The sequence below is a fragment of the Aedes aegypti genome, chromosome 3 (genome assembly GCF_002204515.2).
Source record: "Aedes aegypti strain LVP_AGWG chromosome 3, AaegL5.0 Primary Assembly, whole genome shotgun sequence".
NCBI classification, from domain to species: domain Eukaryota; kingdom Metazoa; phylum Arthropoda; class Insecta; order Diptera; family Culicidae; genus Aedes; species Aedes aegypti.
In genome coordinates this window covers 256,954,837-256,981,607 of record NC_035109.1, presented here as the reverse complement: position 1 = coordinate 256,981,607, position 26,771 = coordinate 256,954,837, and the positions used below count along the sequence as shown (strand labels likewise).

General features: G+C 38.0%; 2 protein-coding genes across 7 annotated transcripts in view; both read right to left on the bottom strand.

The window, feature by feature from the left end:
• Positions 1–9,921: 9,921 nt before the first annotated feature.
• Positions 9,922–26,771, bottom strand: part of LOC5575335 (AT-rich interactive domain-containing protein 5B) — an 88,659-nt gene continuing 71,809 nt past the window's right edge. For all 6 annotated transcript variants that reach the window (XM_021853808.1, XM_021853805.1, XM_021853806.1 and 3 more), the window contains exons 6-8: positions 17,966–18,333; positions 17,416–17,902; positions 9,922–13,417 (exon numbers count right to left, since the gene is read on the bottom strand). In XM_021853808.1, the coding sequence (XP_021709500.1) occupies positions 11,565–13,417; positions 17,416–17,902; positions 17,966–18,333 (2,708 nt within the window). In that variant the 3' untranslated portion in view covers positions 9,922–11,564. The remainder of the gene's footprint in view (positions 13,418–17,415; positions 17,903–17,965; positions 18,334–26,771) is intronic.
• Positions 10,342–11,385, bottom strand: LOC110678160 (putative uncharacterized protein DDB_G0271606). Its single transcript, XM_021850781.1, has one exon. The coding sequence runs from the start codon at positions 11,383–11,385 to the stop codon at positions 10,342–10,344; it is 1,044 nt and encodes a 347-aa protein (XP_021706473.1).

The following is a 26,771-nucleotide window of genomic DNA, read 5'->3' as shown; positions in this document are numbered from 1 at the left end:
TAAATAGTTCTTGCTACAAAGAAATAATATAATGTTAAATGGTTCTTGCTACAAAGAAATAAAAAAAAACAGGTTCTTCTTTTTCTTCCTGGCGTTACGTCCCCACTGGGACAGAGCCTGCTTCTCAACTTAGTGTTCTTATGAGCACTTCCACAGTTATTAGCTGAGAGCAGTGATGCATTTCGAACTGAACGCGAGCCAAAAATGAACGGAGCGCGTTCAAATTTTGAACGAGAACGCAGTAAACATTGAACTCTCGAGCCAGAGCCTGTCGTTGCTCTCGAACGGCCCGTTCAGAACGCAATGCATTGCAACGGTAATCAAAGCATGGGTTTAGGTTTATACCTGGAAAATATTTCATAAACTGATGATAAGTTACATTTAATTATAATAAACATAACATTTCTAGCTTTGAGCAGCTTCAAAACTGTGGAACGTTCAGATGCCATGAAATCTGTCAAAACCATCTGCGTTCAGTCTTCTGCTCTCTAGCGTTCAAATTTTTGAACTGAACAATGAGCAAGCCTACTTGATCACTCCGTTCAAAAAATTGAACTGGAACGCGAACTGAACGCGTTCAAATGCATCACTGGCTGAGAGCTTACTATGCCAATGATCATTTTTGCATGCGTATATCGTGTGGCAGGTACGAAGATACTCTATGCCCTGGGAAGTCGAGATAATTTCCAACCCGAAAAGATCCTGGACCGGTGGGATTCGAACCCATGACCCTCAGCTTGGTCTTGCTGAATAGCTGCGCGTTTACCGCTACGGCTATCTGGGCCCCAAAAAAAAACAGGTGTTAACTGCAGATTTTAAAAATTACCATTGGTAAATATATGATATTTTTTTGGGATGAGCAAGAAAGTTTTATTCAACATTTACATTTTAAAATACATTTTTGATGACACGCTTTCCAATTTCTCATATATTGAATGTTCAATCCTACTTTTTATTTAAGTTTTGAAAACTGAAGCTTCTCTTCAGTTTGTCCTTACCTATATCATTTCTCTTTTCGCACAATTGATAAGTTTCTAAGAAATCTTAAGCACAGGTTAAAAAAATATATGAGTATCAATGAATTTTAAAACATTATTATCAAAAAAATGTATAGCATGTGCAGGACAATTTCAAACAAATTGACAATCTTTCACAATAAAAAAAAACAGGAAAGTTGGACGTTTGTGCATTGATTGTAATTTGTTAGTAAAATTTCCATTTTTTTTATCGTCAGTGAGTATTGGAGTAGAACAGAAGTTCCACATTTTTTTACAACAGCATATTTATGAGTAGATTTGCGAATAAATCCGAATAAAGTATCCTAATATCGTTTAAAAATTGACGCTGAAAAATAAAACTCATGATTGATTTTAAAGATAACTTTAAACCCCTAAAGTTGTGCTAAGAAAAGAACGCAAACTGTCTAGAAATTGCGGCAAATGTCATTTTGAATTTTTCGTTTTAAGTAGGGTGATCAAAGTATTTCGATGTGGTCAAATTATATAAGCGTAACGCTCTGTCCACAATATATAAAATATCCTACTAATCGTCCAAGTAATGTTAGTGTTTTTTTTTTGTCCATATTGAAAATGTATAATATTTGGTAATGAAGTAAGGAAAATACAAAAAAATATTTTATAAGTATCTTATAATATATCTTGAAAGTCCTCACTCTTATTTTTTTGCTCCGGTGCGCCGCGTCATTCCCAGGAAATTGCTAAGGGCGCCACGATCTAAGAAAGTTTAGGAACCTCTGGCGTATCGATTTGGCGAGCGTGGGGAAGAACCGACGATCGAGAGATGCGACCACGAACCGAGTATTGTGTTCTGTTTAGATGTTAACTAAATAAATGAAAAATTAATGAAGGAAATTAAACAATTTATTCAAGTATGTCATCATATAATGTTACGTTTCTTGGATTTCATGAATGGAGTTCAATGCCAAGTATTTAAAAATGTATTAATTTTTCCGTTTTATGGCATTGAGGCGACTATGGTGCTGCACAATTTGTTGTTGTTGTTTGAGAGGGACTTTAACCCGAAGGTCGTTCGTCTCTACCAGTGCTGCACAATGCAAAAGCCATTCTATACAAATCAGCCTTTCACTAATCTTGTAGGGTAACATGTTTGAAAATTTATACTTTCTTAAACTATCTTTACCAAGACTTTGACCAACTTTTATTTTACGAAAAAAGCGATTTTGTAGAAAGTGTTTGAACAAACAATGTTGCAAATGGTCTAAATATTTCGGAATCAGGTAAAAAATGGGTTGTTTTCATTATTAAATTGATTGTTTATTAATAGTTTCACTATCAAAACAGTTTGTTGAATTTATATCATAGCATTAAGGTGCAAATAAAAATGGTACAAAAGTCAAAACTGAAAAAGTAGTTTTCTCTCTTAAAATAGACAAATCGAAGAAAATAGAAACACACAGCTCTTTTATTTGCCAAATAAAACGGCTGTGTGTTTTTATTTTCTTGGATTTGTCGGTTTGTAAGGAGAAAACTGCTTTTTCAGTTTTGACTTTAGCACATTTTTTACTTGGGCCTTAAGATAAAGATGAATCGAAGCCAAACTTCAAGTTTTCAACAGCACAAATCAGGAGAACTGAACATCCGTTTGAGCTGATAACTTAATCGATTGGTCACCCTCAGCTAGTGATCAATCGATTAAGTTTTAAGCTTAATCGGGTGTTTGGTTCTCCAGATTTGTGCTCTTGAAAATTTGTAGTTGGGCTTTGATTCATTTTTACCTTAATCTGGTTCATGGAAAAGAGAGGAGAGGGTTAAAGCTTATCAATTATCAGAACTTTCCGTTCTTTCGATAATTTTTGCGGGGCCTCAGTAACTCACGTTCTTCCTATATTATGCAAGATAGTGGTCAGCGGTCTAATTGCTCTATTTCTTATGAAACACTTTCAGAAGCTACACAAATGTTGACACCAATATCATCACAAGGACCTTTTCCATGTGAGGTTGGGAAAAAGTGCCATTCTGCTTTAATTTTAAAATCATTGTCATGGTTGCATACATTTTTGAAATTTGACATTAAGCGAATGGCTAGAGATGCTAGTATTAGAAAGTCAGCAGAAATTAATAACGCTAAACAATTTTTCGACTGGGCTGTGTCGCAAAAGGTGAAAAACCAATTTAAAAAAGATTGCGAATTTATCTATGCAACTGAAAATGACTATTCAGTGGCTGAAAAATTTCTTCAGGAAAGATTTTCTAACCTTGTTCCAATTCCTGGAACAAAAAAATATCATTCATTTATACCAAAAGTCGAACGAAGCATTTTTGCTAGTGAATTCTCAGATGCACATGAAAACCAAGAAAATACAGCATGCTTTGTTCTTAATAATACAAAAAAAAACGAAAATCTTCTGGTGTTAGCAACCAAAGACAATCTTTCCGGTTGAAAAAATAGATAGTATTAAGATGAAAATGTAAGTTATATACTGAATAATTGAATAAATAAAATTTAAAAAAAATAATAATAATCTTATTTGTTCCATAGAAAAGAAAGAATCCCTTATCAGTGTTATGAAAAATTGAGGCAGAAACAGTTTTTTTTTCAGTTTTTCTTAGCGGTGTATTTTTTTATGAAAAATATCATCCATTCCGACTTATACTTCACTAAAACCAATCCCATATCTTTTTTTCAGATGTTTTAGAAAATTTGCAATTGCTTTGATAAAAATCTTTGTTTTTTCTGATGCTTCGATTGAAATATGGGTTTTCAAAGAAAAGGCTTATATGGTCATTTTCCACAAAATTGGCCATAACTCAAAAACGAAAAAAAGTACACATCAAAAATTTCAGCGATTAAAGTTTATTAAATTACCTTCTCAAAAATATATTTTTGAAAGTTTTCCATTAATTGGAACATAGTTTTTCCGGCTTTTCTTAACGAATTTTCTCAACGGTGGAAAATTTTGTTGAAAACTGTTTCCAGTTATTTTTTTTTTATTCCTGAGAAAATTTGCTTTCATTTTCATTAAAAAATTTTGTTTCTACGTTGCTTCTTTCTTGAGTTATGGTGTTTCAAAGAAAAGACTCAAAATGGCACATTTGCACAATTTTTAAAAAATGGCCATAACTCAAAAACGGAAAAAAAGTACATATCAAAAATTTCAGCGATTAAAGCTTAGGAAATTATCTTCTCAAAAATGTTTTTTTGAAAATTTTCCACGAGTTGGAGCATAGTTTTTCCGGCTTTTCTTTACGAATTTTCTCAACGGTGGAAAATTTTGTGGAAAACTTTTTCCAGTGCTTTCATTTTCATAAAAAAAAACTTTGTTTCTACGATGCTTCGTTCTTAAGTTATGATTTTTCAAAGTAAGTAGTGTCAGAGGAAAACAAAAAAATTCCAACTGAGTTTTCCGGGAAAATAAGCGACCCTGAATTTATCTCAATTTTTTTATTCATATATTGATGAGCCCTGCCTGTGAAAAAAGTTTCATGAAAATCTGAGACCCTTCGGCCCACTTTGTACGGAAATAAAAAAAAATCCCCTAAAGCATGTAATAGTTGGAGTCCAATATTTGACTGTCAATTAGACTGAAGTACTAACTTTTGATTAGCACTAACGAAATTCTGATATTGCTTAATGTATATTTCGATCGCTGTCAGATCCGAGCCACATTGTATACTAATAACTTGACCCAGAAAAAAATTTTGATAGTTACACTCCCGTGCAAAAGTTTGGGTTCACCCCCTCATAAATATACAAAAGTGTTCTGTCCATATCTCTGTGATTACGCATCTATTTGAAACTCTCTAAGCCGCATTCGTATGGCAAAGAGTTATTCTTACTTCGTATGTATTTTTTCAAAAACATTTTTTTTTTGAATTGTATACTAAATTTTAACTTAAAGTTGTGACATTTTTCAGAAAACACACTCGTGTAATTTCCTCAGCATTGGATTGACCAAAATTTAAAAACAAGGTGTCATTAGAATCGTAATCTTATATTCTTTGACGAGCACTCACGAAATTTTTGCGGAAAAATCTGAACACTGTTCAAAATCATTGGAACAGTCATTCAAGTCATCGTGCAAAAGTTTGGGTTCACTCCTCAATATGATGTAAATCGTGCAAATGTTTGGGTTCACCTGAACCACACGCAAATCATGTTTGTCAATATCTCAGCCATTTTTCAACCGATTTTAATAATTCATAGCTTTTTCAAACGCAAATAATGGCGCGTTTTTGACTGGTTTGATATTTTACAGATTTTTCGTGTTTCAAGTAAGTTCCCAAATTTTTGCACGATACACCATACTGAGGGGTGAATCCAAACTTTTGCACGATGACTTGAATGACTGTTTCATTGATTTTGAATAGTTTTCAGATTTTTCCGCAAAAAATTCGTGAGCGCTCTTCAGAGAATATAAGATTACGATTCTAATGACATCTTGTTTTAAAATTTTGGTTGATCCAATGCTGAGGAAATTACAAATGTTTTTTTCAGTGTGTTTTTTGAAAAATGTCACAACTTTAAGTGAAAATTTAGTATTTAAAATTAAAAAAATGTTTTTGGAAAAATACATACGAAGTAAGAAGACCGCTTTGCCTTTCGAATGCGGCTTAGAGAGTTTCAGTTGGGCGTGTAATCACAGAGATATGGACTGAACACTTTTGTATGTATTTTAGGAGATGAACCCAAACTTATGCACTGGAGTGTATGTTTTCATTATCAGCTGGCAAGTTATATGGAATCTTTTTGAAGACTATTCTGAAACATCTGTAGGTTTTTTTATAATCAAAATATTTGACGTAAGATTTTATTTTTGGTATAAATGGTGTAAGCGTGCATAATTGTACATGTACATGTATGTATCTTAGTTACGTGGTAGAGCAGAAAATTGAATTCAAGTCACTAAATGATTTAGTACTGGCATGCATCTTTCGCCTCTGAAATTTGTATTCTTTGTGTTGCAATTTCTTTATCAGGGTGCGTCCATAAATTACGTCACACAAAGTTTTGCCATATTCATCCTCCTCAATTTTCCTCTGTATCACACTTTTTGTATGGATTCCAATTTTTATATAGATAGTCACGTTTCCTTGTAACGAGTAGTGTTGGATCCGTTGAATCTGTTGCATGCTCCTTGTGGGCGAGCGACGGAATCCGGATCCATTGTGTCCGGTTCGCGTTGCGCGAAAAAAAACTAAATGCGCCCGTGAAAAACAAAAAAAAACGCGTCAGCAGAGTTTGATACGTTGAACCTGTTGCATGCTCCTGTCGAGCTAGCAACGAAATCAGTATCATGTCTGGTTTGGATAGTACGGTCATTCGTGTATATGCTCACGCATTCATTTCGAATTATATATTTATCGTTTATCAAAACGAATCCTTTCCCATATCCAACTCCCAGTGTTTTCTTGTGGAAGTGCAGAGGACTCCTCGGCTTCTGTAAAGCAAGTAACACGTCAACATTTCCCTCCCATTCCCAAATTGACCTGCATTCGGACGCAGCCGGCGCCGGTATTGTTTATTACAATAATAAGAGCACCAGTATTTACACATTGAGGATGATACTGATCCCGAGTAGCGTCTGTTGGTTCCCTGTGTAAATACAGCTGTTCTTGCAATAACGGAGTAGCAACTGCGGGCGGTCAATCATGCTCATGCTCATGCTCAGATAGTCACGTTTCCTTGTAACCCCCTCCTTCCTCTTCTGTACGTGACGTAATTTATGGATTACCCCTCACATGCAGTTTTTTTTTCAACTTGTTTACATTGTAATGGGTCGAAGAGCATAAAAATATATTTGAATAATCTCGAAAATAAACTTATAGAACAACTAGATATGGACGATACACTTTCAAGATTTTTTTTGGATCCCCACCATAGACTTGAAAATTTTTGGTGAAATAAAGTTTAATTTATGGGAATACGACTATGAATAACAAAAACGGAGCTGAATTCCAATTGTGAGATACCTTGGCACTATGGGCGGTTTCCATACAGATCGGCGGCCAAAAATATGTTTTCCATCTCATGTCATATTTATGAGTTTTGTGATACAAATTTGATGTTTTATTTTCAAAAACACGTTTTCGAGACTAACTTTTGAATAGGGCCTATAGCGAAATACAGTAAAGACCCGATTTTGTCAGCCCCTCGATGAATTTTAACACTAAATAAAAGGCGATTTTTAACACTAAATAAAAGACAGTGTCATTGCCTTCTCTGGCTACTCCCATGCGTGAATGACATCAAACATCATCATCAATTTAAATGTAAACGTGGTAAAACATGACGAGAACAATTTTTTGACAAATTTTAAATAGGTCGACAATATCGGGTCAAAAAGCTGACAAAATCGGGGGCAGACAAAATCGGGGGCTGACAAAATCGGGTCAGTACTGTAATAAGTTTTGTTACCTATGATGCATATAAGCCATTGATGCGATTAACGTTGTGTAAACCATTATAAATGTTAGAATTTACATAGAAATGATGATATACATGATTTAGCGATATTCAGTTATTCTCTGAATTATTTTTTAGCTATTTTTAACAGAAAGTGGTTAAAAATATTGTAAAAATTCAAAATGCTTTAAATCAAAAAAAGTGCAAATTTGTGCAGCTAAATTCTTCACGATCCTTTAGTTTAAGTCTCAAAGTATTCTTGGAAATAAATTTTAGCCTGGGACAACTTGGGACGAAACAGTATGGGATGTGTAAAGTTTCGATATTAAATTAAATATATTTTTTCAGTGCACTCCCCGAATTTTTCTGACCTAAAGTTTGAATTTTTATTTCATTTTATTTTTCTAAGATAGCTTTTTTTAATAAGCTTTCGGACAGTGTATAAAGATCTGTAAAAAATATTACGATTATGCAGTATTGTATTCAATGTTAACCTTGAGTTTGCACTGAATTCTTCATTTTTCTTAAAAACTCAAACTTTGACATACTGTATCAATTAAAATATAAAAGATCTTGTCCTGATATTGCAGGAATATCCTAATAAAAGTGTTCACTATGGAATGATGTACACGATAAACCTATCAGAACAAGTCATTTTTTTCGATTATTGGCCACCTGATCGCCCATAGTGCTTGGGCGTTAACGGGTTAAAATTTCGCTAAGTTATAGCGATTTGAATTTGGTATTAATATGACCCCAAGGCATAGACAACGTACTATTTTCATGAAAATTATTCTAAAAGAGTGTGTTCCAAGATATTTGAAAAAAAAAAAAAATCTGTGCGCAAATTAAAAAAAAAAAAAAACAAACTCGTGGAAACACACTTGGGTTAATTCTACGAGTGGCGTGAGGGGACAATTGTCGGTGTCGTATAGCGAGGTGACAATTCTCGACTCGAGTGAAGTGACTTGCCGTGCAAATCAAATGGAGAGTCACTTCACTCGAGTCAAGAATTGTCACCTCGGTATACTGCCCATAACTGCATATTTGTAACATTCGACAAAAGTAGGCATTGAGTAAATTGAATACCAAGTATGCATTTCATGGCAGTATGTTGCCGTGAATCGCAAGTCAGTCCCATCTGCATTTTCGTCAAAATTGAGTTGAGTTCAGTTTTGAACATCTCTTCCAATGCTCTTTCAGCTACACTAATGAAATAATATAATTTGTTCGGAAAAATTAGGAAAAAATAGCAAGTCAAATTGTCCCATAATGAATAGTAACCGCATATCAGTCTAAACTACAGCACCGTGGAACACAAAAATGTAACTTGTTTTGATCATCTTTATATTTGTCTCGGAAAGATATATTAATGAAAAGCAAGTTGTGAAAGTTTCATTAAGATTGGAACATCTTCCAATCCTCGGGAATTTTTTGAATATTCGTATGGAAAACGAGTTTGAAAACTTCACAGTCCATTTTCTCAATGCCTACTTTTTACAGATGGGACTGACTTGCGATTCACGGCAGTATTAGAGGAAACTAAAATTTCAAAAAAATACCACGAACTTAAAAGTGCTTATTTGAGGCTGATATTTTGTACAACTCATATCGCATAGGTACTAGGTGAATAGTCAGAAAATAATTCTGATCGATATTTCATTGCTATTACATTACGATGCTCATTTATAATCTCAATGTGACTGTTATGCGGTTATAATTCGTAATGTGACAAAACAACTTGGTATTTTTTCGAATTTTCTAGAGCTATATCACATATTCCATTAAGTTGATCGAAAGTATTTATTATTTGATGACTCTCCACGGTATTAACTCCAATTTGTCAAATATTTCGAATGTGACGGTTATGCAGTTATGGGCAGTATACGACACCGACAATTATCACCTCACGCCACTCGTAGAATTAACCCAACTATCGTGTGAAAAATTTCACAAATCGGTCCACCTACAAAAAAAAAATACGCTCTATAAAATTCTTTGGGGTCATATTGACCCCAGAACACAAACAAAGGGTTAACACTGTGATTAGAAATTGATGAATGAAACTGCGACTTGTATAGGTTTTGACTGCTTGACCGTGTTAATGACGAATAGTCATAAAGGATCATTCTTATATTCTCATATTGGCATCGGGTTTGTCCAACTTAAGCGAAAATATTTTCATAAGGAAGAAAGTAACCATCAACGTTTTACAAATTTTCAAAACCATTTTTTTTATTAAAAATGCCCCCCAAAGTAGGTAAATGCTGAAAATAACATTTACATTTTATTGGATACGTTGACTTGTGTTCCAAACTCATGCCTAAACTTTTGAAGCCATTCAGAGCGTTGCGCCAGGTGAGAATACGTGAGATGTTGCAATCATCAAAAGCGATAGTCAAGAACCATAACTAAGCTTTTGTTTACCCACTTGCCCCACGGTACCTAACATAGTTTTTAAATGTTGTGCTCGAATGGAACCATTGTGTCTGCAGTATAAGGATTGTTTCTTTCAGTTTCAATAAAAAATCGTGTATCTCATTTCGATTGTTACAAAACATCAATAGCGGAATCAATTCATTTGCATCCAATATCCATACATACAGATGTTCTTGTTATCTAGGGTGTACTAAATTAGCTAACCATACTCATAAGAAAAAAAAAACAATTCAGTCTCATCCGTGTAGGATGAAAACGAAAGAAAAACAAATTTCTACTCTAATTAGTCCCTAATCCAACAAACAAAAAAATGTACAGTTATCATCGAACTTACACACTAACAGTACATAAAATCATAATTTGTTCTACTTTTTCATATAGGCTAAACACGACCCTCCGTTTCATGCTTCAATCTAGATCTTGACACACCGCAAGCTTTTTTATGCATATAGGTACATGCGATACGTATATCATTAGATACATTATACTCAAAAACAAAAAGTATTGTGCTTAGCGCAGCTAGCTCTTATTGTTTGGTGGAATGCCCGACACATTGGGAAGGTTTTTGTAGAACTGTAGCAACTGCTCTGGGTTCAAAGCCTGCAGGTAGAGGCTTGGATTCGAGTAGATGGCTGAAAGATAAAGCGGATCGAATGGGAAGCCTCCGCCCAATGGTCCCGATGTTTGTGCAGGTGACGCCGCGGGATTCGATGACCCACGGGTGTTCTGTTTGGTTGCAGAAGATGAAGATGCTGCTGACGATAGCGCTGCTGCTGTCGCTTGCGCTTGTTGCTGTGCTTGAAGCTGTTGAAGCATTTGTAGTTGTTTCTGCTTCTGTTCCTGAATGCGTTTCTGCTCCATGGCGGCCTTTTGCTGCTGTTCGAGAGCGGCCTTTTGCTGTTGCTCAAGGGCAGCCTTTTGCTGCTGCTCGAGGGCCGCTTTCTGTTGTTGCTCAAGAAATTGCTTTTGTTGCTGCTGCATCTGAACTTGCTGCAGAAGTTTGATCTGTTGGCTAAGCGGATGGGACAACGGAGAATCAGCGGGTGGTGGATGTTGGGGTGATGATGTAATTTTTTGTGTCGGTTGAAGATGCTGAGGAATTTGTGGTGGAGTCATTTGCTGCAAGGACGGTGGCTGCTGTTGAGATTGTTGCTGAGCTTGAGAATTGGATCTTCGACGAGGCGTTTTCTTCGGAGCAACTGGCGGCTGCTCAGTAAGAGTACCGAGCAACTGAGTCAAACCAGGAATCGATGTTTTTGAAAGTCCTGATGAGGAGAGAATACTGGCAACTAGTAACGGATTTGCCTTTTGCAAGTTTGCCAACAGAAGGCCGGTTTCAAGCAGCGAGTTCGCATTCGATCCTTGTCCATTTGAACTGGATGTAGACGAACCGGAGGATGATGGTCCCAGTGAAATTTTAGGGCTTGGTACTTTCGGTATAACCGTAGGGGGTGTACCGGCAGTGTTTGGGAATGGCACAAGTTCGTAAGGCTTTTTCTTTAGACCCAGAGGATTTTGTTGCTGTGGACTGGTTACAGATGGTTGAGGAATTTGCAACGGCATTTGATTGGGTCCATGTACGAGTGTAATTTGCAAACTAGGTGCCGATCGTGGAGCACGCCCTGTACTGGAACCAGAAATCGTTCGCTGTCTTGACGACGTTGCCGTAAAGTCCAGACCAGCTGAACACTTAGCGGCTAGATTTTCGGGAGCAGATTGTTTGTTTCCTGACCCAGTAAGATCTAACAAATCAGTTGGCGCTGAGATGGAAATTTCCCTCGTTGGAGCCGTGGGAACATTAGGAATGTCCTTGGGATTTCCAAAAATTTGCCCAGTTTTTGCATACATCCCTGGGTTTGACATTCAATCGGTGTAGGTATGTAATTCCTATCCCGTGACCGGAATTCATCAGGAGCCTTACCTCGCTGTGGGCTTAATTCGGCAGTGATATTTATTCGCACAGGATTGGAGCTGGCTTTGGGGCTGTTTTGCGTAATGGCTGAGAAAATGCTTTTGCCATTCGAAATGGGTGTAACTTCAAGACCACCCTCTCGTAAAATGTCTAATTTGCGCTTTTTCATTGGAGGAAGTAGCGAAGGGATAGGTCGAACCGAAAGTCCTGCCTGTTTAGTTGCATTGGTATTGCTAGTAGTGCTTTTAGTGGGAGTTGACGATTCACTCTCATTATCACTATCGACGAGATCAATTACTTCTGTGGGACTTGGGATATTAGGTTTAGGCATACCACTTTCTACAGATACTGTTGATCCAATAGGGCTGCCACTTAAACCAGAGGCCAATCCAGCTAACATAGCTGCTCCGGCTGGATTGCCTAACAAACTGGATGCAATTGGAGTTATCGTAGTGAGACTTTCTCTGCTGAAAAGCCCACCTGCTGCACCGAGCAAGGAAATGTTCTCCTTCTCGAATGGCTTTGCAATGGCCCCCGTTGCAAGATTGGACGTACTGCCGGATAATTTCCTATCAGCTTTCATGCGCACATTCCGTAGAGATGACGTTTTTGATGGTGCATTAGTACCGGCCGGAACGTTTGTAGTAGCAGTACTGATTGACACCGTACCACTAGTGGGACAAACTGATACCTCTTTGATGGTCAGATCGGGATCCGTGTTAACAGGGAATAATGTTGCACTAATGTTGTTCTCGAAGTTAGCACCCTTAGAGTTGTCCGCAGACGGAGACTCGATATTAATTTCTTGACCAGATTTATCTTGCTTAAAGCTATACTTAAACTGCGAAGCGTCATTTTGACCACCGTTGGAGTTTTTATCACTCGATTGCACGGTAATTTGTTGTATTTGTATCTGATTGGTGATTTGAATTTGATTCGTTATATGCTGAGGACTTTGTCCACTAATTTGCTGACTATTTGGTTGCTGGTTGTTCTGCGGATGAATGGTAGTCTGGTGCACCGTAATGGTCGTATGCGGCTGATTGATCTGTATCTGAGACGATTGTTGATCCTTTTCATCGATGTTGGGACGAACGATTACTGTTAATGGAACCGATACCGGAGACATGCCTAAATGTACCCCATTGGGACTGCCTGTCACAGGACTACTGTTACTGTTGTTGTTCTCCAATAGAGGCGATAATGCCTTCGCTCTTAATTTACTTTGTACTTCCACGGACTCGTCTTTTAACGGTTCACACGGTTTGGTGTCCTCCACTTCTTTTTTCACAGCGACTTCTTCCAACACGTCAGCAGTAGATTCCTGATTCTCCTTATTTTCCTTGCATTCTTCCTTAATAGGTACCTCTTTTTCATCGACAGGTTCCTGTTTTTCAATTTTGACTTCTACCATGGTGTCCTTCAAGTTTGTCTCACGTGGCGTAGGAGAGATTTGACTTTCATGCGATATTTCCTCTTGTTCATCAATTTCTTTCTTAACTGCTTCGGCAATCTCTTGCTGATTCTTTTCATATGGGAACAGTATTCGCTCGTACTTCTTTCGAGACATAACTCCATTTTCACCGCCCGTACCTTCCAGCAGTCGATTCCATTGATCCTTAGATTTCACCTCGCTATAACCACCTGCATTGAGCACTCGCGTGTAAATGGTGTAGAGTTTGACTGAAACAAGAGAAAAAAATGAAGTGTTAGAAACTATGAATACTGCTAATAGTCTACTTGTAAGAAGTCATAAGCTGCAGATCAAATTCAACTGTTCGGGATAAGAAAAATAATAACCGAATCACCCGAGTATTCAAGTCATACTTTTTTCTTCCAACTAGGGTAGGACGGGGCAACATGGCCACCCGGTCCAAAATGTACACCCTTCAATTTCGAGACTTATTAATCGAAATACATTAAAATAACGTCACACGCTGTTGAATTGTGGTTCATCAACTACTTATATCCGTTTGTACTTAATCGATTTTCTTCACGAAATTGAAAAGGATTTCTTGACCCGTTAACGCCCAGGGTCCTATTTTGAGGACAGATGCAGCGTTCTTGAGGACAATGCTTTGTGCAAATAACTTGGGAACAGCATGACTGATGTTATGCTTGGAGAACTTGTTCAAAGACCTAATATCTTCCATTCAGTGGATATCGGATTATATTTCGGAATTCACTCACCAGATAGCGCTACAGCATAATCAAATGAACGTTAACACCTGCACATCCAGATAGGCCCAGATAGCCGTAGCGGTAAACGCGCAGCTATTCAGCAAGACCAAGCTGAGGGTCGTGGGTTCGAATCCCACGGGTCGAGGATCTTTTCGGATTGGAAATTTTCTCGACATCCCAGGGCATAGAGTATCATCGTACCTGCCACACGATATACGCATGCAAAAATGGTCAATCGGCATTGAAAGCTCTCAGTTAATAACTGTGGAAGTGCTCATAAGAACACTAAGCTGAGAAGCAGGCTCTGTCCCAGTGGGGACGTAACGCCAGAAAGAAGAAGAAGAAGAATATGCCGTGCACATATGAGGTAAATTTCAATGTTTTTTTTTCTGCAGGTTTAAGTCCGCCTCATCCTTAGGTTGCTCATCTTGCCCCACCTTGTATCTAAAAATGCTTGTAAATAAAAAGTGAAATACAAATTCTTATGTTGCTAAAAATCGAAATGTATGTGATTGATAACACAGCGTTACAAAAATGACATTTTTGCGTGTCTCAAGGATCAAATAATGTGTCTATAGTAGATTTTGGGTTGCCGAATCTGGTGCCGTTCTCAGAAATGTCCCAGCACGTCACAATTTTTAGCTAGGTCGCCAAAGTTGCATAAAACCCTGGTTTTATTGATGTTTACATGAAAGTATGATTTATCAAACCTTTTCGTGATATAATCCACCAAACATGCTAAATAATAGGACTTGAACTTTCAATTTAGATACAATTTAGATGAATTTCCACAAAAAAATTTAGTCGAAATCGACTTTTTAAACATGCTTGCAGTCTTCATATAAAATTCTTTGTTTCTCTTATATGGCAAAATACAATACCTTTCTGAACGACCAAAAAATAACATTTTACCATAGAAAATATTACAAACTTTGTTGATAGTGATTGTTTTATACATGAAGTTTGAATTCTGTGACAAATTAAGCAAACAAATTGCCGTACAAGCTGGCAAACTTGCATGCAAGTTGGGTAAAACAGTAAAATTTTGCATTTTCAACAGTCAACATCTCGAAAACTAGACGTGCCATGATATTTCTGACAACGGCAATAGACTTAGCAACCCTTAAATTAGGTATTTTGGTGCTTGAGACAAAAACGTGTTTCGTAGTGTAATGGCTGACCAACATTTGATCGAAGATAAATACTTTTGCATTGAAAATAAAAAAAAAATAATATAATTCTGCTACAGCATTATGTATCATGCCATGTGATTTGTTACGCCGTGAAAACCACTACCTTTAAACGCATAACATACAGCTAGAGAAACTCTAAAAACCAAATTTTACGCACAGTTAAAAAAATGTCCAATCAGCGTTGACTATCACTACCAGGGAGAGTTTAGTGATCCTTTATAGAGAGATAAGCGGAAGTAAAATGGAATGATTTGGCAACAGACCAGCAGTGCTGATTTTGCTCGGCGTCGAGAATAATATTGTAACACGGACATGACTTCCTCATTGCTAAAAAGTGTATTTTGTTTCGTTATAGATCTTTGAGCTACATATCCAAACTAATAAACAGCCGAAAAAATCAACAATTAATAATCGCATTGACAAAAATTTAAAGAAGAAAAATATTTCATTTTATTGCTTCATGTAAAATTACTTTTACCGAAACAATTTCAAGCGGATTACATTACTCTTCAAGAAAAGTTCAAAACAAACATAACGCATGTTCGTTTGGTTCACACTTTGACAGCTCTCGCTGCTCGATTGGCTCACACTTTGACAGAAATGTCAGTTTCCGCGAATCTCTCTTATAAAGGATTACTAGGTGAGTTGGTGGTAACGTTAAGCAATTTTTTGAATTTTTGAAAAACGATAAAATAGCAATAAAAAGCGAAAGGGAGGCAATCTTAAAAAATCTGGATATGTTTTTTACCTCTTTTTATTTATCACAGAAACAATACAGAATACAAAAGAATAGTCTCTTTGCCTTAGTTAACTCCTCATCCACAAAATTTTCGTCAATTTCATCAACGACGTCCATCAGATCATCTAAGGTGTCATAATAGTAATGCAATAAATCGCAATTAGAATTCTCGAATATCATAAAATTTCGCACTACTTCAGACACTTCAGGGTAACTCACAAAAACTTTTTTTTTTCGTTTCGTTACCCACATGGAACTGACTCAAGCAAAGCGCGAAGAAAAACGTCATGCAATTTGACCTCTCTGTATCATTTTCTTGCATGGTGGATCAGCTGCTTCGTCCATTGAACCTAAAGGTAGAAGTGAGTGAATTATTATTTCACCAGCATGAGCCAGTTGTAGGAATTTTGTTCCAACTAGGGCAAATGCACCATTAGTGGTGCATCTAAGGGAAAACTGCTAAAACATGGTGATAAAAGTATCAGTCGATAGATTTCAAACTCTTCTATCATTCAAATGTATAAAAATCACGTTTTATTTGGAATTTCCCTTTCAAAAGTCTTGCACCAATAATAGGAACACTGTTCCTTTAGTGGAGGTATGTTTTAAGAATGGTTCCTTTAGTAGCGCAAACCATTGATTTCTTATGGGACCCTCCACTATGGGTACTGATGCACCACTATAGGTGCAAAGGAGCAAAATTGTTAAGCAAAGTAATTGTTTTAAATAGCTTTATGATTAAATTTAACGGATATTATTCGATTGCTTGTATCATTTTCGCATCGTGCAGCATCCTACAAAATTATCATATAGTCATTTTGGTGTGCCAAACATGTCAAAACACACTATCTCCACTATTGGAGCTACCTCCACTAAGGGAGCGTTTGCCCTATACGAATAGCTTTACAATACTCATCAAATTTTTCCGGGTACATTGACTCTTGACAGTTGATTGCTATCAGAATATTTAGCAACCTTTCAATAAATTTTAATACCTTAAGCTTCCTTCCACTTGGTTACAAATTTATACTCCAATTTATATAACTTAACTTTTAAGTTATCGTAATCATCTTCTTCTATTCCATTATTGGCACAAATATGTTTGAAAGCATTTTCAACATTCTCTATATGGTTTAATTTTACATCGAAAAGAGACATAGCTTCACTCATCACAGTTTTTGATGAGGCTCTTACTTTTTCTATTTTTTCAACAATGCCATCATTTTCAGAAGCATTGACAGTGAAATCACAGACAAACAGACGTAACAGCTAGAACAATTATCAATTTAAAACATAGTCACGCGAACATCTACGCCCAATGCTAAAACACTTCTTTTGGTCAACCGCAAACTAGGTGGCGGTAGTGAGCAAACGTCAAAATCGAACAAAAGCGATGCGCTTTGATACTGTATATATGAGAAACTAAAGCTATGTAGTAGCATCATCAAATTTCGGATTTTTTCTAATAATGTTGTTAGTAATTTTGTTTAATAATTTAGATTTTAGTTTTTCAAAGAAACCAAATTCACTTTAACTGTTCGGAACTGATAGCAATGTGAAATACATACCGTCTTTAAGCGCCGTTGCTTGACTGTTGGCATACGCCAAAGCTTTCTCATCCAGATATTGCTCGACTCGTTGCAGGAAGTCTTTCTCATCTGGGACCATTCCATCTTGAATAGTAAACAGTTTGCATTCCAACTCTTCCTCCTTTCCTTCGTCGGCTTCTTCTTCCTGTGGTACGTTTTCCTGTTCTTGCTTGTCCTCTTGAATTTCTTCGAATGCCGTTGTATTTTCGATCTCTTCTTCCAAGTCACTTTCATCGACCTTCTTGGTTGTTTGATAAACTTTCGGTTTCCGTCCAACTTTGGACTTTTTACTCTTAGTCTTCGATGATTTTGATTTATTTTTATCTTTTTTACTTGGCGGTAGCGGTAAAGGTACAGGTGGCACAGCAATTGGATCCACCAGTAGCTTAACGCCTTGTGCTGCCCTGGATGGCCTGGGATTATACCGAGGAGTTGTCTGCAGATCAACCTTCTTGGATGGTAAAGCCTGAAATATAGAAAAGATGGAAAATTAAATTGGGTTCAAACTTGCAGCTTTCTGGCATTGTACCTTGCTATATGAATAGTCCGACAAATCCGTATCGTTGGATTCACTTTCTTCGGACACTCCCTCCTTCTTGACTACAACGGACGACGAATCTGAAAGGGTTTTCTTCCGCTTGCCTCGCGGTCTGCCTTTCAGCTTTGGCGCCAAATGGTTGCACAGCAGCTCGTGGGTTTCCAGTTCGGGATAGTCAAACGTGTCCTTGCAAAACATGATCTTCAGGTTGGGAGTTGTGGCCACAAATCCACTGAGCGTCTCCACCAGTGTATTCCGCAGCCAATCGTCGTTCACTCCCTCCAGACGCTTCAGGACCGCTCGGTAGCGACAGTAGCGCGAAAAGCTGACCACCGCAATTTTGGACGCAATATTCTCGACTGTTAGGGTAGAAACAAATAGCAGAAGATTAGTAATTTGGGATGTGCTGCAGAGAACAGTGTTGATATATAATATTTGATTAGTCAAATATTTTTGGATCAAGGTAAAAGGTAGAAAGATAAAATACAAAATATGCGTAATTTTTGGTATGTATTTTTTTTTCAATCTACATGGCTGCGCGTTCGTAAACAAACACATATTGTTTATCTGAAATATGAATTATTTCGTGGAGAATTTTGTGAATATTATATTTTATGGATTAGTATAATCAATATATCCTTTAGTTTGGAGAAATTTCTGAAAGAACTTTTGGATACAATTTTGGACTTGGTTCTTGGAGTAAAGAATAATTTTAGTACCTCTAGAATTACTGGTGGAACTCCAGGATTAATTTAAGGTCAAATACGTAGACCAGGGCTGTTATCGACTGAGTGTAGGAAAGATAAGAACCCTATGTATGAAAACAATAAATCATACAGGAATTCATAATGATAAGTGTTACTCTGAGATTTTTTCCAGGATTTTCACTAGGAATCCAAATTGAACAAAATTTCTGCAGATATTATTGAGCAGATATTTCATCCAATGATTCTTTTATGAATTTTCTAAAGAATTTCTCTTAGATTTTCGGTCCTCCAAGGTGGACGCTCGACAAATTCAAGTGGATGTTAGAAGAATTGACCGATGAGCTTGTCGGTCGAAAGCCGGTATTAATTACAGGAGAGTTCAACGCATAGGCCGTATAATCGTGATAGCAGGGTAACTAATGCCAAAGGTTACAGCCTACTGGAAGCCCTGACAAAGCTTGAGATATTCAACTGTGCAATGAAGGTACCGTTAGCACATTTAGGAAAAACGGACGAGAATCGATCATCAATCTTACATGATGTAGCCCATCGCTGGCGGGCATTATGAACTGGAGGGTAAGTGAGGAGAAGACCTATAGCGATCACCAGACAATACGCTATACCATTGACCGACGGGACTGCGTGGCAAGATAAGCACGACTATCGTGCAAACATCCGGCGTCCCGTATACGTGTGGAACGAGGCACTCTTCACTCTTCGCTTGTCAGGAGACGATATCAGGGAGCGAGACACGAGGAAGTCCGAGAAGAGCGGAGAAATATATTCCAGCAAGCCAGAGGAAACCTATCGAGTGATAATGTCGAAAATCAAGGACCCGTCAACACCGGTCGAAACGTGTGCGGACACACTGAGAGTCATCGTCGAGGGTCTATTCCCAAAGCATGGCCCTACAATGTGGGTAGGAAATGTTGGAGCTCGTCAGATCTCCAATGATGAGATTATAGCAGCGGTGAAAGCGCTGAAGCTGAACAAGGCTTCGGGTCCGGACGGAATCCCAAACGTGACACTTAAAGCTGCGGTCCTTGCGTAAGGACTGTTCATTTTATAAAGTGGACACTTTGGACATGCAATATCTTTTTAATTTATCAATGAAATCGAAATCGGTTTTCTGTACATCGTTCGACTAATATTGTACAATGCTGTGGTTATAAAAAAGTTACTAAAATAATATGATTTCACACTAATAAGGCACAACGTTTAGAACGGTCGATTTTTGGAGGTTATCAAAATCAAGGATTATTAAAAATCGGCAGGAAAATTCGACAATTTATATTTTTTATTTTCAAAAAATGGTTGTACTTAGAAAGCATCATCAATTAGAAGCTTGCTAAAAAATATCAAGTTATTTTTGGAGAAGCAATTTTGCAGATATCATAAAATCCTTTTTTTATCAATTTTTTTAAAGAAAAATATCTTAAATTTAAATGGAACTGATATGAGTGGAATTTTAAGGTTAAAAGTACGTCCAGACGGAAGTAATAATATAGTATTTATAATAAAAATAACATACGCCTTCATAGAGTTGCTGATTTAGTCCCCACGTCATATTTTAAGCACAATAGAAAAACAAATAATTTATTTTCAGAAGACCACTCAAAGCACAATGACAATCATCAAGATTGAGAACACTGCTTGAATTAAATCAAATTTATTTTGCATGTATTATTTTCAGGATGTGTTATTCTGAGACTACCTATCAAAATATTTTGAGAAAAACGCTTACAGTTTGCTCTAGATCGATAAACATGCGTATATAATTTTAAAAGTATGGGATTTTTCAATAAAACGACCATAAAGAGTAAATTTGGTACCCAAGAATGCGGTTAAAACTCAAGATTTTGCTTTTTTTATACATATATAGTTTCTTTATTAATCTAAACCAGTTTTGAACACGCTTATTATTTTACTTTTTTGCTGGTAGTAAAAAGATGGTGTGCAAATTTGACCATAAGGAATAGATCACTAAAATGACTCAGCGTCAGGAACTGATGGAATATTATTGATGTTTTTAAAAGCTCTACCTTAAGTTGAATAGTAAAGGATACCAACATACAATTTGTTCATTAAATTTAGGATTTTTTTCATGCGAAAAATAATGCTTAAACTTGACGAACAGTTTTTCTTAGGAGTTTTTGCAAAAACTATTTAGTTCTTCAACCGAAAGCATTTTGTAAGTTTCTGTATTTTCATAACATTGTAGAATAATAGTTGAACGATACACAGAAAACCGTTTACGATTTCATCAATAAATAAAAAAGATATAGCATAAACAAGGTGTCCACTTTATAAAATGAACAGTCCTTATCCACATATGGTTGAGATGGTTATGCAGAAATGTCTGGACAAAGTCAATTTCCAGAAATATGGAAAATTCAGAAACTGGTACTGTTGCCGAACCCAGGAAAACCGTCCGGGGATTCAGGATCATATAGGCCTATATATTTACCAGATACACTCGACAAACTCATGGAACGGATTATCCTCAACAGGGTGATGACATTTTTTTTTTCTTTTCTGTTCGGAACATAAACTACTGCGACCAATATTTGATCTATTGTAGTATATCCCGTGTCCTTTGTGTAGTGCAAGTCGTTTTACTTTGTCACTATCGAGAAGTGATAAAGCATTCGTTCCTAACTTGATCACAGGAAAGGATTCTAAGTGAAAGGTTCCTACCCTTCGAAGAGTGTGGTGCATGCACTCTCCACAGGCGCGCCCCTTTATCAGGCAAAATCGGATCCCTTGATAAAGCCAAGAAATTACACCGATATTGTCCATGCATCAGAATCCTAGTCCTTACTTCTTCAAACTAGAGAACGAAATAAATAAAAGATTAGAAAACAAATTGTTGAATTCGGCTCATTTTTTTCCTTGTCTCGAGATCATTCTCGGCAACTGGGAAAACCGAGACTTGTCACTTTCAACAAGGTTCAAAATGTAACAAGGACTATTTGATTACTATAACATCCTGTTCTCTTCGTTTGAAGCAGTCAGGACTAGGGTTCACTGGTAGATCTTTACCCCATAACGCACCACGAAAAGGTGATCTACCCGCGTTATGGGTAAGGGTGATGACATGCACAGAGAGCGAGAACGGACCGAAAAGGAAGGTCGAGGACGGTGCTGAAGAGGGCCGAGAAAGCATTGAAACAAAAGCGTAGAGGGGAGCGTGAATGTGCCGTGGTTACGATAGATGCGAAGAACGCGTTCAACAGCGCCAGCTGGGAGACCATTGCCACAGCGCTGCACAGAATGCGTGCTCCCGACTACTTTTGCCAGATTTTGAAAAGATATTTCCCAAACTGAGTACTAAGGTATGAAACAGACGCCAGCCCAAAGGAGGTAAGAATAACGGCTGGAGTTCCACAAGGTTCCATAATGGGTCCAACGCTGTGGAATGCGATATACGAAGGGATCCTATCGTTGGAGCTACCCAAAGGGCCCGAGATATGTTGCACCAGCCTGGAACGCGGCGCTAGAGACCAAGTGGAATCTGGAGAAGTTAAACAGCGCGTTCCGACTCATTACCATGCGAGTGGTGAGCGCGTACAGGACTATATCGTCGGATTCGACATGCTCTATCATCTGCATCATCCTGTCCGAAGACATCAACTGCTATCGGCGAAGAGAAACCAGGTAGGCGAGGAATTGGCAAGCATTCGTTCGCAGGCTAGGTGGCAACAAGAATGGGACGCCTCTGAAAAAAAAGGTGGACCATCAGGCTCATCCCGAATCTATCGGCCTAGGTTAACAAGCAGCACGGAGAACAGTCCCTTTCAGGTCACGGCTGCTTCAAGCACTATCTGTATCCATGGGTTTTCACCATGTTGTCCTGAGTGTATGGAGATTGAAGAAACGCCAGAACATGTTATCTTCGACTTCCCGAGGTTCAACATACCATTTTGTCTCAAATTCCGAACACTCGGTTTTTGTATGGCGATTTGGTTGAAATGTTTCGCTAAAATAAGTCGCCAAATAACAAGGAAATGGTAGTCAAATGCAATTTAATTTTAGCGTCTTCAATATAATTTATTCCACGGGAGTAGTAATGATTCTCTAGTTTGAGACCAGTAGAACAAGCTCAGATAAATTTATTTGCGAAATTAGTCATTTGACGACAATTTATTCGTGCTGTTCGGAATTTGAGTCAAAGTGTTCGGACTACAGAATGAACACAGTGTTCGGCATTTGAATCAAAATGTTGTTTCATACTTTTACGTAAAAACAATACTAAAACTAACAAAATCAACAATATTATCGGTACACCCAACAGCTAACAGACTTTGCGAAGAAATGAAAAATTTACACAAATATCAGCCAATTTATGCCAATCAGATGCATCTGAAGTCACTGTTGGCCTGTTAAGTGTTCGGAATATGAGTCAAAACGGTAGTACGAAATACGGTGATGGCTGTTTTGTTGAGTACGGCTGCTCTTTGTGAGAATGCGCGTAACATAGGTAATAAGTCGTCGAGGCGCCTGCAAACCGGAAGTCACCCTCCAACCGACAATGCAGAATGGCCTACTGCCTTCGAGTCAGGGTAGGCTAGAACCTCCGTCGGCTAGAACAGCACCTACAAAAGGTCGTCGGGGCGCCTGTGAACCGGAAGTCAGCCAGCATTTATAGCTCAAAAATCCCGTAGGTACGAACAAGTAAAAGGTACCAGAGTCATCAGGAATAATGAATATTACTTGAGATAGGTAGACATGACACTCTCTACCGAAATCGCAGGACCGACCTGGGCATCTGCCCGGATAGCATCGATTCTAGAGATCGCCGCCGGGGAAATCTTCGTCGGAGTGAGATAGATTCATCGGGGATTATTCGGAGTAGTACGAGCGAATCACCTGCTTGAGTCATCGAAGCGCCAGTGAACCGGAAGCCATTCTCCAAACGGAATCGGTGGGCCGACTTCGGCCCTCTACCGGCCAACAACGGAGTATGAACAACGCGGGTAGATCACCTTTTCGAGGTGCGTTACGGAGTAAGATCCTTCATATTGTACTCTTGTTGTATCTGTTCTTGTGAATACTTATAAGTTACGGTCGGAACAGTATAAGAGAGTAACAGGCCACTAAGACCCACCTATTTGTCCTAGATGATGAGGAGGTGACTCAATCAGAATCTGAGGTTAGTTTCAACTCATGAGACAAGTTCAAGAGTTTATCTTTCGATGTTTAGGAGGGAAACGATTCCGAATCAGTGGAGTAGCAAACCTCCTAACTTCTAAAATAAGCTTCTTGTTTCAAGGAATCTAAATGTCTCATGCGATGAAACCTGTTCACAGTTTCAAAAAAAGACTTTGAAGCTTAATTTGATACGCTCGTGGAACTCTGTATCGGAGTAGGCCGTCTGGAACTACGCCGAATAGTATCTATCACGACGAACCCCTCAACCGGGATCGCAAGACTGACCTTGGAATCCAACCGGTCCACCCGAAAAGCATTACGAGCAGAACAATGGAGTCGAGCGTGCCAACAAACTCAGTAGCATCTATCGAAAATGATCCTCCCCCCGTTACCCCGATTCCCATTATCCCGAATGCTATTAACCCGAACGCCATTACCCCGAATTCTAAAACCCTGAACGACCCATCACCCCGAATGACATTACCCCGAATCCCAATATCATGAGGAAATGTCGTCAATATTTCATGTCAAGCTTATTGTGAATTCGGGGAAATCGCATTCGGGGTGATGGATTTAGGGGTGATGGCATTCGGGGAAATGGCATTAGGGCTGATGGGGTAGAATCATCGAAAATAGTCTCACATGGCCCAGGCGTCGGCTCCAAAATGTGAATGGCGTTGAAGAGACAATTTGCAGCCAGAGCGAATAGAATAAGAGGTGAAAGGGCGAAAGGGCGTAGAGGCATCAACAAGTCCTCCGCACCCTGAAGTAATACCATGAGGTAGTTCCAGGGGGACATCGGACTTTTAGCCCAAGCCAAAGTACAGAGTTGTTTTCCACTTTTTTCTCTGTTATCACACTCGAGACGTGCATCCGCAATAGACCGTTCAGTAATAAACCATAATAGTGAAACCCACAAAGCCTTAACTCCACGAGCTCCCCAGGTAGCCAGGTTGGGTGAAGGTTTCTAGCTTTGCTAGAAGTGCGAAAATTCTATTTAAAAATACCGTAAGGAACGTTATTTAGCGCACCCAAGATCCTTATTCTGAGCATTTTGGAATATTTATAATAAATTGGAATTGATCGTTTACAATAATATTAGGTGCAATTGTGATGTCCCAGACAACCAGAAATCACATGAAAGCTCACGTTACAACTCGTTTATTCATACTAATTACATCAAACTCGAAAAACACCGTGGATAAATTCGTCAGATTGATGAGTTTCCTCGCATAAAACATTTCTTTTCTGAGTTCATTTGTACATTTTGTTTCGTCTCGTACACTCGTACAAAGTAAGTCGAATCAATCCGTAGCAGCTGTCAAATCAACATTTGTTATCATAAGTTATGTCGCATAAGATCACAGGTTAGTCCGGTAGAATATTTATACACTCGCATTGTATGTTATTATTCATCACATAAAATATGCACGCATATCGCCTCCACTTTTGAACGTAGAAGGCCCTTTCGCGACATCTTATAAGTGAAATTTTGCACATATAAAGCCTCCAGGTGATTTCGTTATACGCACATTTTGGTTGTCTGGGGTATTATCATCATATACAGATAGCGGTATGGGATTCGAAGATTGCATAACTATCGATTACATTTTGGACCAAATGCGTGAAATTAGGCGATGCGCTGAATAGGGCGATGTTCAAAACTGAAAAGGCAATAGGTGGCTCTTTTTCAGAGGTAGTAGAAATAAAATCCTGAAGCAAAGAAAACACCACGGAAGATGAACTAAACACATAAAGTGATCTATTCACATTACGCTTGATTTTTAATCACTACTTTTTCGATCCAGTTTCTTGATTACAAGTAATTTACGTTTTTCATTATTTTCCATACGTTTTGACAGTTCTCGACTACCATTCTTCCATGCGCTTGTGTAAGTTTTAGACATTTGAGGAACAAGCGTAGCGCGATCAATGAGTGGAATGCAAACATCAGTGTCGCCGCTCGACGGCCAGTGAGAGAAACTGCATGTTCGAAAGGTTGTTGTCTGTACTTTCTTGCCGCTGGCGCCAACTGTTAGCATTTAACCCCTCTACCGGAAGCTTCATTTTTTACCGCAAGAAAAAAATCTAAATCACGATAACTTTTTTGTTTCTTGATATTTTTGCATATTTTTTTCACAAGTTCTCAAAAAACTAGTTTCAAAATCTGTGTCAACATTGATCATTGGTCATCTGGATCCGGAGATATTTCGAAATTACCTGGGGGACCCACGTATATATCTCAGGCTACATATTTTTATCGTATTCGGATATTCACTTCTCGGAACAATACATTAATGAGAGTACCTACGTTGTGATGAAATGAAGTAATTTGGTGCATCCGTTTTTAAGTAAAGAACATATATGTTGCTGGTACCACGCTGGCCAAATAAAGATTTTAAAAACTTCAAAAAACCTCATATCGTATTTTTTAGATACAGTCGCCTCTCCACATCTCGATATCGAAGGGACCATCGAGATAGGGAGAGATCGAGACATAGAACAATTTTTCAGTGAATACTAGAATGAAAATCACTCGATTGCCTGGAAAATTGAAAACAAACAGACGTCATTTCGTCTTCGCAAATTGTTTTGAGCCCCTAAAATCTAGTCTAGTAACCTTTGATAATGGGCATATCGACATACAGAGAGAAACTGGGGAATGAAAATCACATCGAGATATGGAGTGTGGAAATGTATGCAGAATGAAAGGACCGAAAAAATCAACGACATAGGGAGAGATATCGAGATGTAGACAGTTTGCTTTCATCTACTGTCGCGAACGGCTGCAGTACAACTAGTCTCTTTTTGAAACTGTTAAAAGTGTGCTTCGATATGGTTGAAATCAAGAACACTTTGAGGTTCGCCTTTCCTCCGGAATCTGCGCGGCCATCATATGAAGAAATCGCGGAATTTGTGAAATCATTAGATTTCAGAAT

What these genes read in the sequence shown, in the direction of transcription:
- LOC110678160 (XM_021850781.1), bottom strand. Translation starts at nt 11,385, where the DNA reads ATGCCGTTGCAAATTCCTCAACCATCTGTAACCAGTCCACAGCAACAA.